This window comes from Mesoplodon mirus (genome assembly GCF_964341445.2).
Source record: "Mesoplodon mirus genome assembly, chromosome: 3".
In the NCBI taxonomy this organism is placed as follows: domain Eukaryota; kingdom Metazoa; phylum Chordata; class Mammalia; order Artiodactyla; family Ziphiidae; genus Mesoplodon; species Mesoplodon mirus.
The window spans coordinates 131723420-131737572 of record NC_138978.1 but is presented as its reverse complement, the minus strand read 5'-3'; the positions used below and the strand labels follow the sequence as shown (position 1 = coordinate 131737572).

At 38.6% G+C, this 14153-nt stretch overlaps 1 protein-coding gene across 2 annotated transcripts in view; it reads right to left on the bottom strand.

Moving 5' to 3' along the window:
- The window catches only part of AKT3 (AKT serine/threonine kinase 3), a 391924-nt gene extending 379634 nt beyond the window's left edge, over window positions 1-12290 (bottom strand). The window contains exons 1-2 of one of the 2 annotated variants that reach the window (XM_082616001.1): window positions 12069-12290; window positions 1670-1827 (exon numbers count right to left, since the gene is read on the bottom strand). In XM_082616001.1, the coding sequence (XP_082472127.1) occupies window positions 1670-1715 (46 nt within the window). In that variant the 5' untranslated portion in view covers window positions 1716-1827; window positions 12069-12290. The remainder of the gene's footprint in view (window positions 1-1669; window positions 1828-12068) is intronic. The other variant, XM_082616000.1, reaches the window with a different exon arrangement.
- Window positions 12291-14153: the final 1863 nt, after the last annotated feature.

The following is a 14153-nucleotide window of genomic DNA, read 5'->3' as shown; positions in this document are numbered from 1 at the left end:
CTGGTAAACAGATAAATTGTGGTATGTCCAGATAGTGGAATACCACTCAAGAAGAAAAAGGAACAAACTAATGATATATACAACAACACAGATGGATCTTTAAAGTATTATGCTATGTGAAAGTAACCAGACACAAAGGACTACATATTGTATGATCCTACTTATATGAAATTCTAGAAAAGCAGAATTATAGTAACAGCAAATCAGTGGTTGCCAGAGTTCAGGGAAGAGGACTGTGTAGGGGAATAAGGGAACTTGCTGGGATGATAGATATGTTCTGTATCATGATTTTAGGGTTTGTTACACTAGTGTATAAATTGAGCAAAATTCATCAAAGTAAAAATTGGTTGATTAAAATTGGTGAATTTTATTGTATGTAAATTACAACTCAATAAGGCCGATTTTTTTTTTTTTTTTTTTTTTTTTTGCGGTACACGGGCCTCTCACTGCTGTGGCCTCTCCCGTTGCGGAGCACAGGCTCTGGACGCGCAGGCTCAGTAGCCATGGCTCACAGGCCCAGCTGCTCCGCGGCATGTGGGATCTTCCCAGACCAGGGCACGAACCCGTGTCCCCTGCATCGGCAGGCAGACTCTCAACCACTGCACCACCAGGGAAGCCCAATAAGGCCGACTTTTTAAAAACTCATTAACACATAATCATATTAACTATTGACAACAGCTTTTTAGCCTAAGTATTAACTACAGAACTTCAAAGAATATTAAAAATCACTAAATTATTAAAAGGTAACTCTTAACCAGAAAATAGATATATGAGAACTTAAAAGCTCTGAGAATGTAACCATCTTCATCCTACTGAATTTGGCCATGTGGATAAACAGTAGTTGCCTGGCAACTAATCTAAACTCTAGTCTAGATTTCTAGTAAACACACTGACTACATTAGCAGGTGATCTCATGGAGGATAAACTAAGCTTTACATTGAAGAGTTCCTTTAGTATTAAAACATAATAATGCATTTGAATTATTTATCTAAAGTATCTAAATAACTTTACGAAATAAGTAATAATTATTTCTTATTATTAACAAGGAATAATAAAAGTAGATCATGAAAAATTAAAATATGAAATTAAACATACATACACACAGACACACACACACACACACACAATCCCTTTCCTCATTCGGTCTTTTACCTTAGGACTTTACTTATCTAACTATAGGATTACTGAATCCATGAGTTTGTGAGTGAATCCTTCCTCTTTATTACTTTAAGCCCCTTCCCTGCCACCGCCCAAACTGGCTTAATATAATTGAATACTTTTATTTATATATTTACATGTCTTTAAATGCATACAAGTTAAATACTTTTCTAGATATTAAATCATTCTAAAGACATCTCTCTGGATTGTAGAATCTGTGGACAATACAGAAAAATACAACATGAACTTTCTGTAACATCCATGCACACAACATACCAGAAAGCCAAACCTTCTTGATTAGAAATGATCAAAATCAAGAATTACAAAGAATTCCTAAATAACAAGCAAATTCCTAACACATATGTTAAATATCATTTCTATCTTAGTGGACATAGTATGTCACAGTTTACTTTGTTAACAGCATCAGAAAAAAATATCAACTTCCAGGACACCACTTAGTGTTAGCACACTTACCAACCACATATTATTTTCAGTTTTGTTGAACACTTACCCCTCTTCTGAACCCAACCTTCTTTCACAATGGTAACATCGCTCATGATGGCGCCCCTCTGAGCCCCCAACTTGGAGAAAAGGTACTTTGTGATACCAGCTTTGGGGTTTGGATTCTCTGCTGCTGCTGCCCTTCCCACTCTCTAGTGATGACTCAGCCTGGAAGGAAGTATTGAAGAAAGAATTTCTTTTTTTTCCATTCTTGCAACTCACATAGCAATAACAAACAACTAATTCTTTGTAAATGTCTTCAACTGGCCTGACCTCACATAAAAGTCTAGCTCTTCAAACTGGGGAACTTATTTATTAAGTAGTTTTATAATGAATGCACTTCCCTGGTCTTGTGACAGAACTTCAAAGGACAGTGAAACTTTTAACCTACGAGGTTGCAACAAAAAAATTTCTTAAGAAAACCACTGTCACACCTACCCAAATAATACAGAAAATTTCCTTGGTAATGTGTGTTTGAGGTGAAAAGGGAAGAGAACAAAAGTGAGGTGGACTAAAAGTAAATCTTCATGTATGTCTAGTTTCAAAATCTGAGTAAATTTAGAAATAGTACGGCAAAGCAATTGTGAATGTTTTTAATTGCTGGATTTTATGTAAAAAACAATGTGCTAAGTAACCTACATTTATCTATGCTTACTCTGCCTGTTCCAATAAATATTTTAGGTAGATTACAATAAATAAAATATTATAAATCATATAAAATCAATTATTTTTTAAAGTAGATGGAGCAAAACAAAGGGAATATGAATGTGGGAAAAAGTATGGAGTATTCAGGACACGTCAAGAACTATTACAGGTGCTTACATCTATTATACAGTTAACTCCATTTCATAGATGGAAAAACTGAGGCTCGAGATTAAGTGGCTTGCATGATTTCAACACAGCTAATGAATGATGGCACCAAGATCTGAACCCAATCTACCTGATTCCAGAGCCTGCATTCTTATTGACTTATGATAAAAAGAAGCCAGAGTAAAAATCTACATATTTGTGAAAGATGGATCACAAATTTAACTTGAAGCTTTCAGGAAGCAATACAAATAAGGAAATACAATCAGTTTCAATATTTACAGTATCCATAAATATTTTTAAAAAGAAAAAAAGAAGTTGTTCACAAGGAAACAATTCGTTCTAGGACAAAAATCTGAAATTTAACCCATAGGTCTTCATAAGATACCTTGTAGTGTACTAAACAAAAGTCCTCAAAAATATCCTCACATATATACAGCAATGAGCTTTACTGGCTATTTCTTATTGTCCCTCTCAAGCTAAAAAGGAAAGTGCCAAGATAAAATTGAATTAAAGCATTTCCACAGAAAGGGACCAAAAAACGTGACACAGGAACCCAGGCATAAATTTTAGATAACCAGAAAAATGGGTGTATGGACTATATAACTATACTATTTTCTCAAATATGGCTTTAATAAATAGTGCATAGGAATAAGTTCAAGGTTAGACTTCCTAGCCAGTACTGAAATGAATTACAGTTCTTTTTCCAATGCAAATTAAGTACAGAGCCTAATCATTTAGCAGTCAGGAACTAAGACTACCATTCTCTTAAGAAAAGACTGACAAAGTTTATATGGCTGAATAGAAGACCACCCCACTCATGTGCCATGGGACTGAGGGCAGCAACTACAGGCTGGAGCAAGACTGTCCTCAAAATCATTGAGGTCTGCTACTGTACAGAGTCAAAAGGAATATTAGAATCTCGGTGTATTCTCCCAAAATATGTTTGACAGAATACAAAGAGAAATTCCAGAAAAATAAGAAAAAGAGGGTTAAAAAAAGAAAAAAAATTATTTGGTCAAGTAAGTTTGCAAAATACTATAAACCATGCCTTTCTCTTGAAACAACACTATTACCATATTAAAGGTACAAAATATATAATGTATAAACTTATTTATCTCAGCAAATCCTAAACTTACTTGAACACACAGGGCTTTTTTTTTTCCTTTAGTAACATGTATTGAAATCCAGGGGAACACACTGTGAAAAACAGCCATAGGAAATGGCCACATAATTCAAGACAAGACCCATTTCACCATTAAAAACAGGCAAAAAACAAAAACAAAAAAGCTTTCAGTAAAGAATCAAAACATCATTTTAATTTATGTAACTTCCTGTAGAACTCAACATGGTCAACTGGCTACTTAATATGAAGCTAGATAACTGAAAGGGTTAACTCTTTATACAACATAAATAATTACAATTAACCCTTGAATAACATGGGTTTGAACTGTGCAGGTCCATTTATACGTGGTTTTTTTTTTTTTTTTCAATAAATACAGTACCTGCATTTTCATTTTACAGAGCTTTAAACTAACTGCGGGGAAAAGTTTGTGTTCAATTAGAGACCACAATATGTAGAATCAAAAGAACTAAAGTTTGAATCCTTATTTTATCCAAACTGTTTCAGTTTCCTGCCCTTGGATAAGTCATTTATCAATTCCTTTGTTTTTGTGACAGAGGTAGCAGTAAGCAGATTTTTGACACTGGGGTTGGGGTGAGGGAAGCAACCCACCCCAGTACTGGTCAAGAGTCAACTGTATAAGGGAGTTAAATATTAGGGACACTAGTGCAAAATGATGTCTTTAGAAGAACTGCTCTTAGACCTTCTCTTTGGTAGTACTTACAGCAAGAGGCCTCACATCTATTAAGACATTCTTGGTTTCTGACTATAAAATTGTATACTCTGGGTAAATGAAAATTCGTATCTTAATATCCTTGGGATTGGAAAGGGAAGAGATCAGCGACCAACACTTAGTAATAATCAAAAAATAATATACATCCAATAAACATATATAGAATATTTTCCTATTAAAATAATTTGTATTATAATACCCTTATATAAAACACTAGAAAAACAAAAGTATTTTCAAATTGGTTCTATTTTTTTCTAAGTGGACATTTCATTGATAGAATCTTAAAGCTAGAAGGGACCCTCATTTTACTGTTGAAGAAACAGAAGTCAAGACAGATAAGTGACTTGCCCAACATCATACAGCTAATTTATAAGAGAATCAAGACCACAAAAAACAGGTACACACTTTCCACTAGCACTGCCTCTTCAGGACAAAACAATATATTGAAATATTCAGATCAACCCAAAATCAATGAATTCTGTTTTATAAAGAAACTGTTTCCAAAAACTAGTTTTTTAGATAAAGATGTTTATCAGTGCCTATACATTTAAACTTTTTAAATGTATATTAAATCAACAGGACAAAATTTATCATCTTCAACAGGGCAGTGAACCAGGTACTACAGAGATGGCTTTATCCATTTTGCATCTTAAAATGTTACCAAATTCCACCCATATTCATAATTTTCAGCTTTAAAACTGCTCTGGGTCACCTCTGGCTAAAATTATACATTATATGAACACAATTTAAAAGACGTTCAAAGGTATACTACTCTAGGATTATGACCAATAAGCTAGAAATAAACGATGTCTTTAGTATAGAACCAATGCTATCGACTCTCAAGCAGTAAACTATATTCTTTGATCTACTTTTCCTACAGTGGCAACACTCTTGCACCAAGTCAAATACGTTCTCCCACTCAGTCTTCCATGTTATTAAAAACACTAATCTGCTAAACGATGGGCTGTACTTTAGGCATATAATCTGCTTCCTAAAGTAGAGTCCTATAGTCCTAACTTCTTTAGAAATGTGTTCTATCCAATGAGCTGTAAGAAAGAAAATTTGGTTTATTTTTCTTTTAAACCTATTGCGTTAAACATTCATTGCAGGGTAATCTAATTTTTCCCATTCTTATAAAAAATTTAATACAAAATTCTTAGTAGATTCAACTTATAATTTACACAAAGCAGTTACACTAAAAGTATTTTCATACAAAATTATCTGAGAATTTGATAATGATAATAATTACATTTGAATGTCATTTTACAATTTACAAAACATTTTCACATCTTTTACCTCATTCAATAGCATTATTATTTAGTAAAGCAATTTAATGCTGCCTGGCACATAAGAGATGCTCAACAAATATGGAATAAATGAATGAATGGATGAATGAAAGAACAAAGATGCAGCTTTAGATACCTAATAAAGACGAAGCAAATTAATACTGTAAGTCGACAGAGAATGGCATGAAGCCTGGTAAAAACAAACCTGAACTTAAACATTATGGAAGCACCTACAAAAAAATAATTAAAGTTGAAATAAATATTCTTCCCTATTCATTAAAGTATGTTTCCTATAGACCTCCATTAGTTTTAAGGCCTAACACACATTAAAATTATCCTTTTTTCTCGACATTTTTTTGACTCTTTTTGTTGAGATGGTCAAGTTTCAATTCCCAAACAAATCAAGCATCAACACTGCCCAAAATTATCCATTATGAGAGGAAAAAGGGAAAGAATAGGGTATTTTCTTCATGATACTTTTAAGAATTTTTAAAAGATATCTGTTTACTTACAGCAGCCAACCATTCAATTTTAAGCAAGAAAGTTCTTCAAACATCTGTTTAAAATATCATTCATGCAAGAAAACATTATATACATATATATATATATATACACACACACATATATGTTCATTCAGTCAATAAAGATGTATTGATTATCTACTCTGTGACAAGAACTATAATTGAGTATACAGGGGGCAAGCAAAACTAAGTATTTCAAAAATCTTTTCCAAACCTATAATAATTTGTTATCAAAGTGCTTTCACATACATATTCTCATTTAACTCTAAAACAAATTTGTGCAGTAGCTATCACATCTACAATTTTGAACCTAAGAAGACCGTAACCAATCAATAATGATGACATTTCCTCACAGTTACCATAACAAGTTAGTGACAAGTAACTACTTCTTCTATCAGTTTGTTGTGCTTTCTACAAAATAACACAATATGAGCTCTCAAAAACATGTACATTTGTGAATAGTTCTGAACATTATTTTCTGTAACAAATTATATTTCAGAAGTCCAGTAAAGCATGTTTTCAAATAAATTAAAAATTAAATATAACTACTGTATCACAAACGAAATTATAATAGAAGACTAAAAGTTGACATAAAGTTAAAAAGCACCCCCAGCAATTCTATTTTATAAAGAGCAAAATTCATAGGTTAATAATTTCCTGTATGTTAATTTCTAAGTTAAAAGCCATGATACAAATCTATAATACAACCTTCTATAAACTACTATACATTTGGCTATAATTAATACTATGCAGAATATACTTGTTCTGCACCCACATTTTTTATATACTTTAGATACGCTAGCCAAACTAAAGTAATGAACTGATATCCAAATACAATAGAAAGTTGCTACTTTGAAAAACAAATGATGGTCAAGGGTAACCATGGTGTAATTCTATGATATTTACTGATTTTAAGAAATAGGTGAAACTAATGTATGCCATAATAAATGCATAAGGCTAATGAAACTTTTAAAAGGATTTGAGGGAAAGGAAAAATAGTGGAGTGGAAGGGAAATTCAAGGTAATTTGATCTCCACTTCAAATAACTCTAAGCCTGTCTGTCCTTTTAAGAGTTGTTATCCTGCTAAAAACATATCATATAGGGAAGTGAACCATACAAACTATATACTTTGGATACCATTCCTCTCTTCATACTACAAAACAGTTTGTGGATTTTCTTTCAACTCTTTCTATATAGATATCTTCACTGTTTCACACTATGGGAAAATACCTGAATAAGCAAAGGAAAGATTTCTAAATTTCACACAAAATATCAGTTATTCTAAATTGCCAATTCTTAAAAATCAGCTTTATAAACTTTGAAATATGCATACAAAACCATAAAGCATCCCCCCCCCTTCCCTACCCCTGTTTAGGGCATTTGCATGCCATTTCAACCAACACATCCATTATTAATCGAGTAAAAAAAAGCAACTCGTGCTGGGTGATATATTTAATATTCTAATTTGAAACAACTAAGAAAATGCTTATTGGATTCCTCTGGCTCACCTAAACCACTGAACAAGCTCCTGACAAATTCACCTCTACATTTCTCATGTAAAATGTGGCTTGTCTCTATTTGAAAGCACTTATGTAACAACACACGGACAGGTTGAGGGTTGCTACTAAAACAATCTTAGTTGCACAGTTGGCCATATTTTTCCAATACACCTGTAAAATCCTTCTAAAATCTGACTCGGGGACCTCCCTGATTATAAAACAAAAAGAATCCACACACACAAAAATGCCATTAATCAGCCTGACAGATTTTACTCCTGATTAAACTGAAAGTTAACCAGTAGGTATGGAATCCTGTAACAAAGTTCATTCAATGGTGCATTAGAAAGAGCACAGGACAGGACAAGAAACTTGGGTCCCTATTCCCAACTCTGCCCGGCCCAGACTAATGCTGTATAAGGTCCTTTAATTCTCTGTGACTCAGTTTCCTTAGCCATAAAAATAAAAGTGTAGCATTAGATGAACTCTAAATAGCTCTTATTTATGGTTCTTCAAGTTTAAAGCTACTGAGTATCTATTTCACTTATAGATGGCATCTTAGGTGATAGTATCCTGATTATACACAGTTCCTGTCCTCAAAAGGTTAATATATAGTTGAGAAGATAAAACATTCAAACATCAATTCCACTCAGACAAAATTTGGACTAAATTCCACTACTGGCAAAAATACCATCTTCCTCCCCCTCTCATCCCCTAGACTCCCAAATATAGTCAGAGGCTTTTTCAATTAACATAGAGAAGAAAAATTCTCATTTGAAAATCTCCCAGTGATTTCTTCCAATATTTTTTTTTTTACTTTTCCCTCTGAATATTAGCAAAATATACCCATTTAAAAGTGTGAAATATCTGTAACTGGTGACAAATAAATATAAACAGAGTATTGAAAAGAACTAAAAAAACAAATCTACACGTCAAGAAGCATACACTAATTTACCTATCGACTACTATTTGAAGATTTCCTGGCAAAGGAAATGTTTACATCTAACATGTTCAAAGACTATGGTGCTACAATAAAACATGTAAACATCTGTGGCATTTAATTCAGCATTTGAAAGAAATGAAATGAAAAAAAAAGTTACGGATCAGTCAATATGTTTTACTATATTATCTTGATTTCTGTGGAAATTATACTGTACAAGTTTACTGAAATTTAGCATCGTCATTGTGAATTCTAATAGCAGGTACAAACAGGCTAGGACAAACACTGAAAGAAAAAGTGTTTCAAAATTACTAAAGTTAAAATGAAACAAATTTTTACAATGCCAGAAAAAGTATTTTCTCCTGTGAAAATCACTTTCAAAAGTGTAACAGGCTACTGTGAAGATTAAATGCATTTATACATGTTAAGCACATATAACAGTACCTGGCACATGCAAGCGCTCATCAGGCACTGGCTAGCATTAACTGTAAATTGAATGTAGCTCTATCATACATAAAAGGCCATGATAAAACATGTAAGTTAACATCAGATGATTCAGGCAACTACAGAAAAGTACATGGTGTACGAAACGAACATTTAGAATTCTGATGCGCACTCTGAAACCTGGAGTAAAAAACAGAGAAATTTTAAATAATTTAAATAATCTAACACAAATCTACAAAAATTAATCATGTGCATTAATTTATATTAACTTAAAAATAAAAATGCAAGTCAAATTACATGACTGATTTGGTCAAAATGAAATGGTTTCTTTTTCTGTCTTGCATCTTATGTTAGTCATATATTCTTATGTTAAATATTTTTTAGTGCTTGAAACTTAATCACACTATAAAGACTAGATCCTATCAAATCATGCTAAAAATCCAATTAACACATCATTAACAATTGCCTTATCTTCCCAAGGGTGAATTATAGTACTAAAAGATATAACAACAAAAGAAAGTATAGCCATCTTTTCATAAAAATATGCAAAGTTTAAGTAAATTCTAAACTTCCACAAAATTAATTTGTAAAGCCAGTTCCTCTTTTTAAAGAAAAGTAAGTAGTCGAAAATTTCCATTGAATTTTTTGTAAGAATGTCTCATGTTTAAATAGAAAGCTAGAGTTTAAAAAACCTTAAATCCTTACTTTGCACAAGACTCTATGCTAAGTACATGTGTCCCATATGTTTAACGAAAACATGTTTAGATTTGCAGTGATTATGAAAACAAATTCACTAATAGTAGTGATCTTCTGGATGAAATGTAAATAGTAAAAGTTTTTAATCAAATCAGTCCCTACCACACAGTTCACACTCTAATATTTGTTGAATGAATGAATGAATGAAATCTTATTTAAAATATTTTACAGCCATTTAAGTTACATAAACAAAAACATCCAAAGCAATATTCTGACATACACAATTTAAACTAAGAGTCAAAGTAAAAATTAATTTTAAGTTGGAAAACAATTCACTAAAGTAATCATTACAGAACGGCTAAAAGTAGGAGACAAAATGAATACAAATAATAGTTTCAAAAAAATTTTTTGCAGAATTACTTTAGACATTATTTTTCAAACACTCTAAGAAAACATACTACATACTGCAAATACACGGTACAAACATAAAACTAAAACTTTACATTCACCTAACTTCCAATGTTGTCTCATTCGTGTGATATATGCACTTCCCTCACTTTAAAATTAAAAGCTCAAACCAGTCAAAGATATTGGGATAAACCCTAGTGAGAAAAACAAAAAACAGGTCTTCAGATACAATCTCACTGGTGAACTTTCAAAGTCAAGACTATGTATCGGCAAAGGAAAAAAAAATCTACAGTCCTGACTTCTATCTTGCAAATAATTGTGCATCCTGTCATATACCTTAAAACTACTAATACTAATAAGTAGATATTCCAATAAAAGATGTTTTCACGTTTTAGACAACCACCTCCTGTAATATTCCTATTCATTTACACTTAGTTCGCCATGACAAGTTCTGAAGACACAGTTCCCTAAACCATCTTTATGGAATTCTTCCTCCTTTGTCTTTTTCAACTACTTTCCAACAATGCATAACCTAATTTAGTGACTTTCTATAAAAAACAAAGCCCAGTAGTTGTCTAATGATTTACAGTCCACTAAAAGATATTACATGACCATGCTTTACCAAAGATGGAACATATATCTAAATTGATGATTTGAGGCAGTTGCCAACGCATTAACTACAAAAAAAGTCACTATTCCACATTCTTTAGCTTCATGATGAACTAAAAAAGTGTGAACATTTTATTGACGCCAGTAATTAATATAGATACCTGTGTTTCACTGTTGAATTTCTACTTGGAAACGTTATCTATTACAAACTACTGGGCTTTCAACCAATTACCACACTGGTGAAACGTGTTGGTTCTATTTTCATAACATTATTTTGGTGGAAGAAACGTGAGTATGCCAGCCTTGACTTATGGGTAAACATTTCCTCTGCTTTCAGAAGATAAACAGTAAATACCGGTATTGAAAACAGGGCCCCAAAGAAATTCAATCTAGCCTAACTGTAGATTCCCGGGAAATCCCAAACAAGGGGTGACCCCGCCTAGGAGTCAGGGTGAACACAGCAACCAGCTCCGCTTCAAGTTTGGGCTCGGAAGGGCCCCACTAGCATCATGGCTGATGCAGACCGATGCGCAGGAGAAGGTGGACGAGGAAGAGGCTGGTTTGTTTACTTGCAGCCAGAGCCGCCGCCGCCGCCGCCGCCGCCGCCGCCGCCGCCGCCGCCAGCAGCGACAGCATCACTGGATCCGCCAAAGCCAGCATCTTCCGTACATTTCTATTCTTAGCACACAACTCCGGAGCGGATCAAAACCCCACTACTATTAAAAACACAGACAAGCACGTTCCCCACCTCCCACACACCCCCACCCCACCAGGGCCGTCTCTTCCTGTGCGCCGGCGACGGGGTGGGGGTGGGGGGGCGGTGTGGAGAACAAGACCCCGGGGAGCCGTCGCATCCCTGCCTTCCCCCACCCACGCGCACACAGCCCCCTCCCCCACCCAAACGCCCTGACACAGGCGCTCCCCGCGTTACATAACCCCGCCGCCACCCCAGGCCGAGCGGGCCCCCTCCCCTAGCCGCCGGCCGGCGAAGAGGGTAAGCGGGCTGGATCGAGAGTGGCGCAGAGACCAGAGGCGCCGGGCCCGAGCGGCCCAGACCCGGACCGCATCGCTAGGCCAGGAACACCCTCCCCGACCCCCGCGCAACGCCGCCTCAGCTTCCCTCAGCAAAGTGAGGGGTGCGGTCCGTCCGCGCCGGGCATCCCCGGCCTCCGCACCCGCATCCCAACCCCAGCCCCCGGCGACCCAGCCCCCGCCCACGCCCCCGGCGCGATGACAAGCCGGACGCCCCCACCTCATTCACCCACCGCCAACCCGCCTGAGGGGGACCCGGAGGGAGAACCGACGCGGTGGGGAGAGGGCGAGAGTGGGGGGCGGTGGCTGTTACCTGCAAAGGCGGCGGCGGCGGCCCCGCAGCTGCTCGGGCGGCGGCGGAGGATGGAGCCGGGGGGCGGGGGGAGGAGAGGGGGCGACTCGGGGGTCCCCCTCCCTCCTCCTCCCCTCCTGTCCTCCCCCCACCCCGCAGAGCCTCTGGCCCCCCTGGAGCCGGTATGGCCGGCGGGAGGGCAGGCGGCGGGCTGCAGGGGAGGGAGGGAGGGAGCCGGCCGGGCCGCGGAGCTGGAGCGGGAGGAGGCGGAGGAGGAGGCGGCGGCGGCGGCAGCGGCGGCGGCGGCGGCGGCGGGAGGAGGGAGGCGGCGGGGGGAGGGGGCGGAGACTCTACGTGGGAATCGGATCTCGGCTACAAATTCAATTCATCACCAGAAAACTCCGCTCGGGCGGGGGCCGGGTCGCGCCGGCGAGGCGAGGCGGCGGCGGGTGGAGGTTCTGGGCCCTGGCGGCCTGGCGCGGGTCGGGGGTCTGCGGCCTCCTCTCGGGCTGCGCCCCGCTGGGGGGGCCCGCCGCCGCCTCCCCGCCCCCTCCTCCCTATGGGGCCGCCGCTGATCAGCTCTCGCCGCCGCCGCCGCCGCAGGCTTGTTGTTGACTTTGAGGAAAACTCCTGACGTCAGGGACTGGCGCACGGCGACTGGCGGGAGCTGTTTCCCCGCGTCCCCAGCCGGCCCGCCGCCTCTGCCCCCTCCCCGCGGGTCCCCGTCCGCGGGCTTCCCCGCGCCCCCAAGCCCACGGCGGCCCGCGCCCCTTCTCCTCTCGCGAGAACACGCCCCCCCTCGCCAGCCGAAGCCGGGAGCGGGGCGTCGTTCCTGGGCGGGAAGTTGTGGGTTTTCCCCGCGCCCTCGTGGCGCGCCGCGGGCACCCGAGGCCCGGTAGGGGAGGCTCTTCTGCCTTCTGCGCGCAGCCGTGCCCGGGGCTTTTCCTCCCGCCCGCCGCAGCTCCAAGGAGGTCAGGCCGGGCGCGTGAGGGGCCCAGACCTGAGGCCCCAGAGATGGGCGGTGCCCTGGGGGGGCGCGCCCCGTTAAGCTTAGAGCCGGGCGAGAACCGACCCCACCCCTCTGCACCTCAGAGGTCAGTCCAGAGTCTGACACCGTTCCTGACTCCTAGGAGACCTATCGTCCAGTCTAGAACACCTCTCTCGGAAGAGCCATCCTCCCTGGGCTTCCTGTAAGCAATCACCGCACATAGTGTACGGCTTGCATTAGCATCGTAATTCAACCTTAAAATTTCACACTTTTTAGAGACAGTAGTTTTCATTGACTTTGGGGAAGCCATGATGTATTGCATTCACTACGAAGAAGATAGATAGCATTTCTTTCTTTTGAAGTTCATGGCTTCTGAGGATATTTGCAATGGAAACACTATGTTTTTTTTTTTCAAAATGGCCATTTTTTTTAACTATACATCATACTCCATAAAGTTATAAAAGAAGTTTACTTTTTCTGACACCATGTATTGTTGCTTCTGGAACACTTTGGAAAAACCGTATTATTTCACCACGTGGCTCTAACCTTGATGGGGTACCTGTTATTTCTCCCAGTGCAAGATTCTTGTTAGTGCTTTTAGCTTCTTTCTGTAGAAGAGTGATTCCTTCTGACGCGCACTTCCTACTCTTACCATGTCCTGACAACATTGGGATGGTAGTCATTCTTTTACACTATATCCCTAGTATTTATATAGGGAGTTGTATTTATACATCTATGTCCACACCTTTTATGAAATGCACATCTATTGGGATTGTGGACAGGGATATGAAACCTAATAAAAAAAGAAAGTGCTTTTTAAGTCGATTTTCTCCATTTGTAAGGGAAGCACTTCTCTGACCGTTTCAGAACAAAATTTGCCATTTTAATATATACAATCCACCCGAGAGTAAAAGTCCTCAATTGCTGCTTTTCTCCTTCTTCCGTATTTACCAGCGCGTCATGAACTGATTAATAAATATACACTGTCTCCTAATTCTATTTAGTTTATCTGTGTATAAAATATAATTTATTACCATAATTATCAGACCTCTAACAGCCCCTATTGGCAAAGTTATTCCGTTACAGATTTCTTGCTTGGGAGTAACAAAAATGGGTCA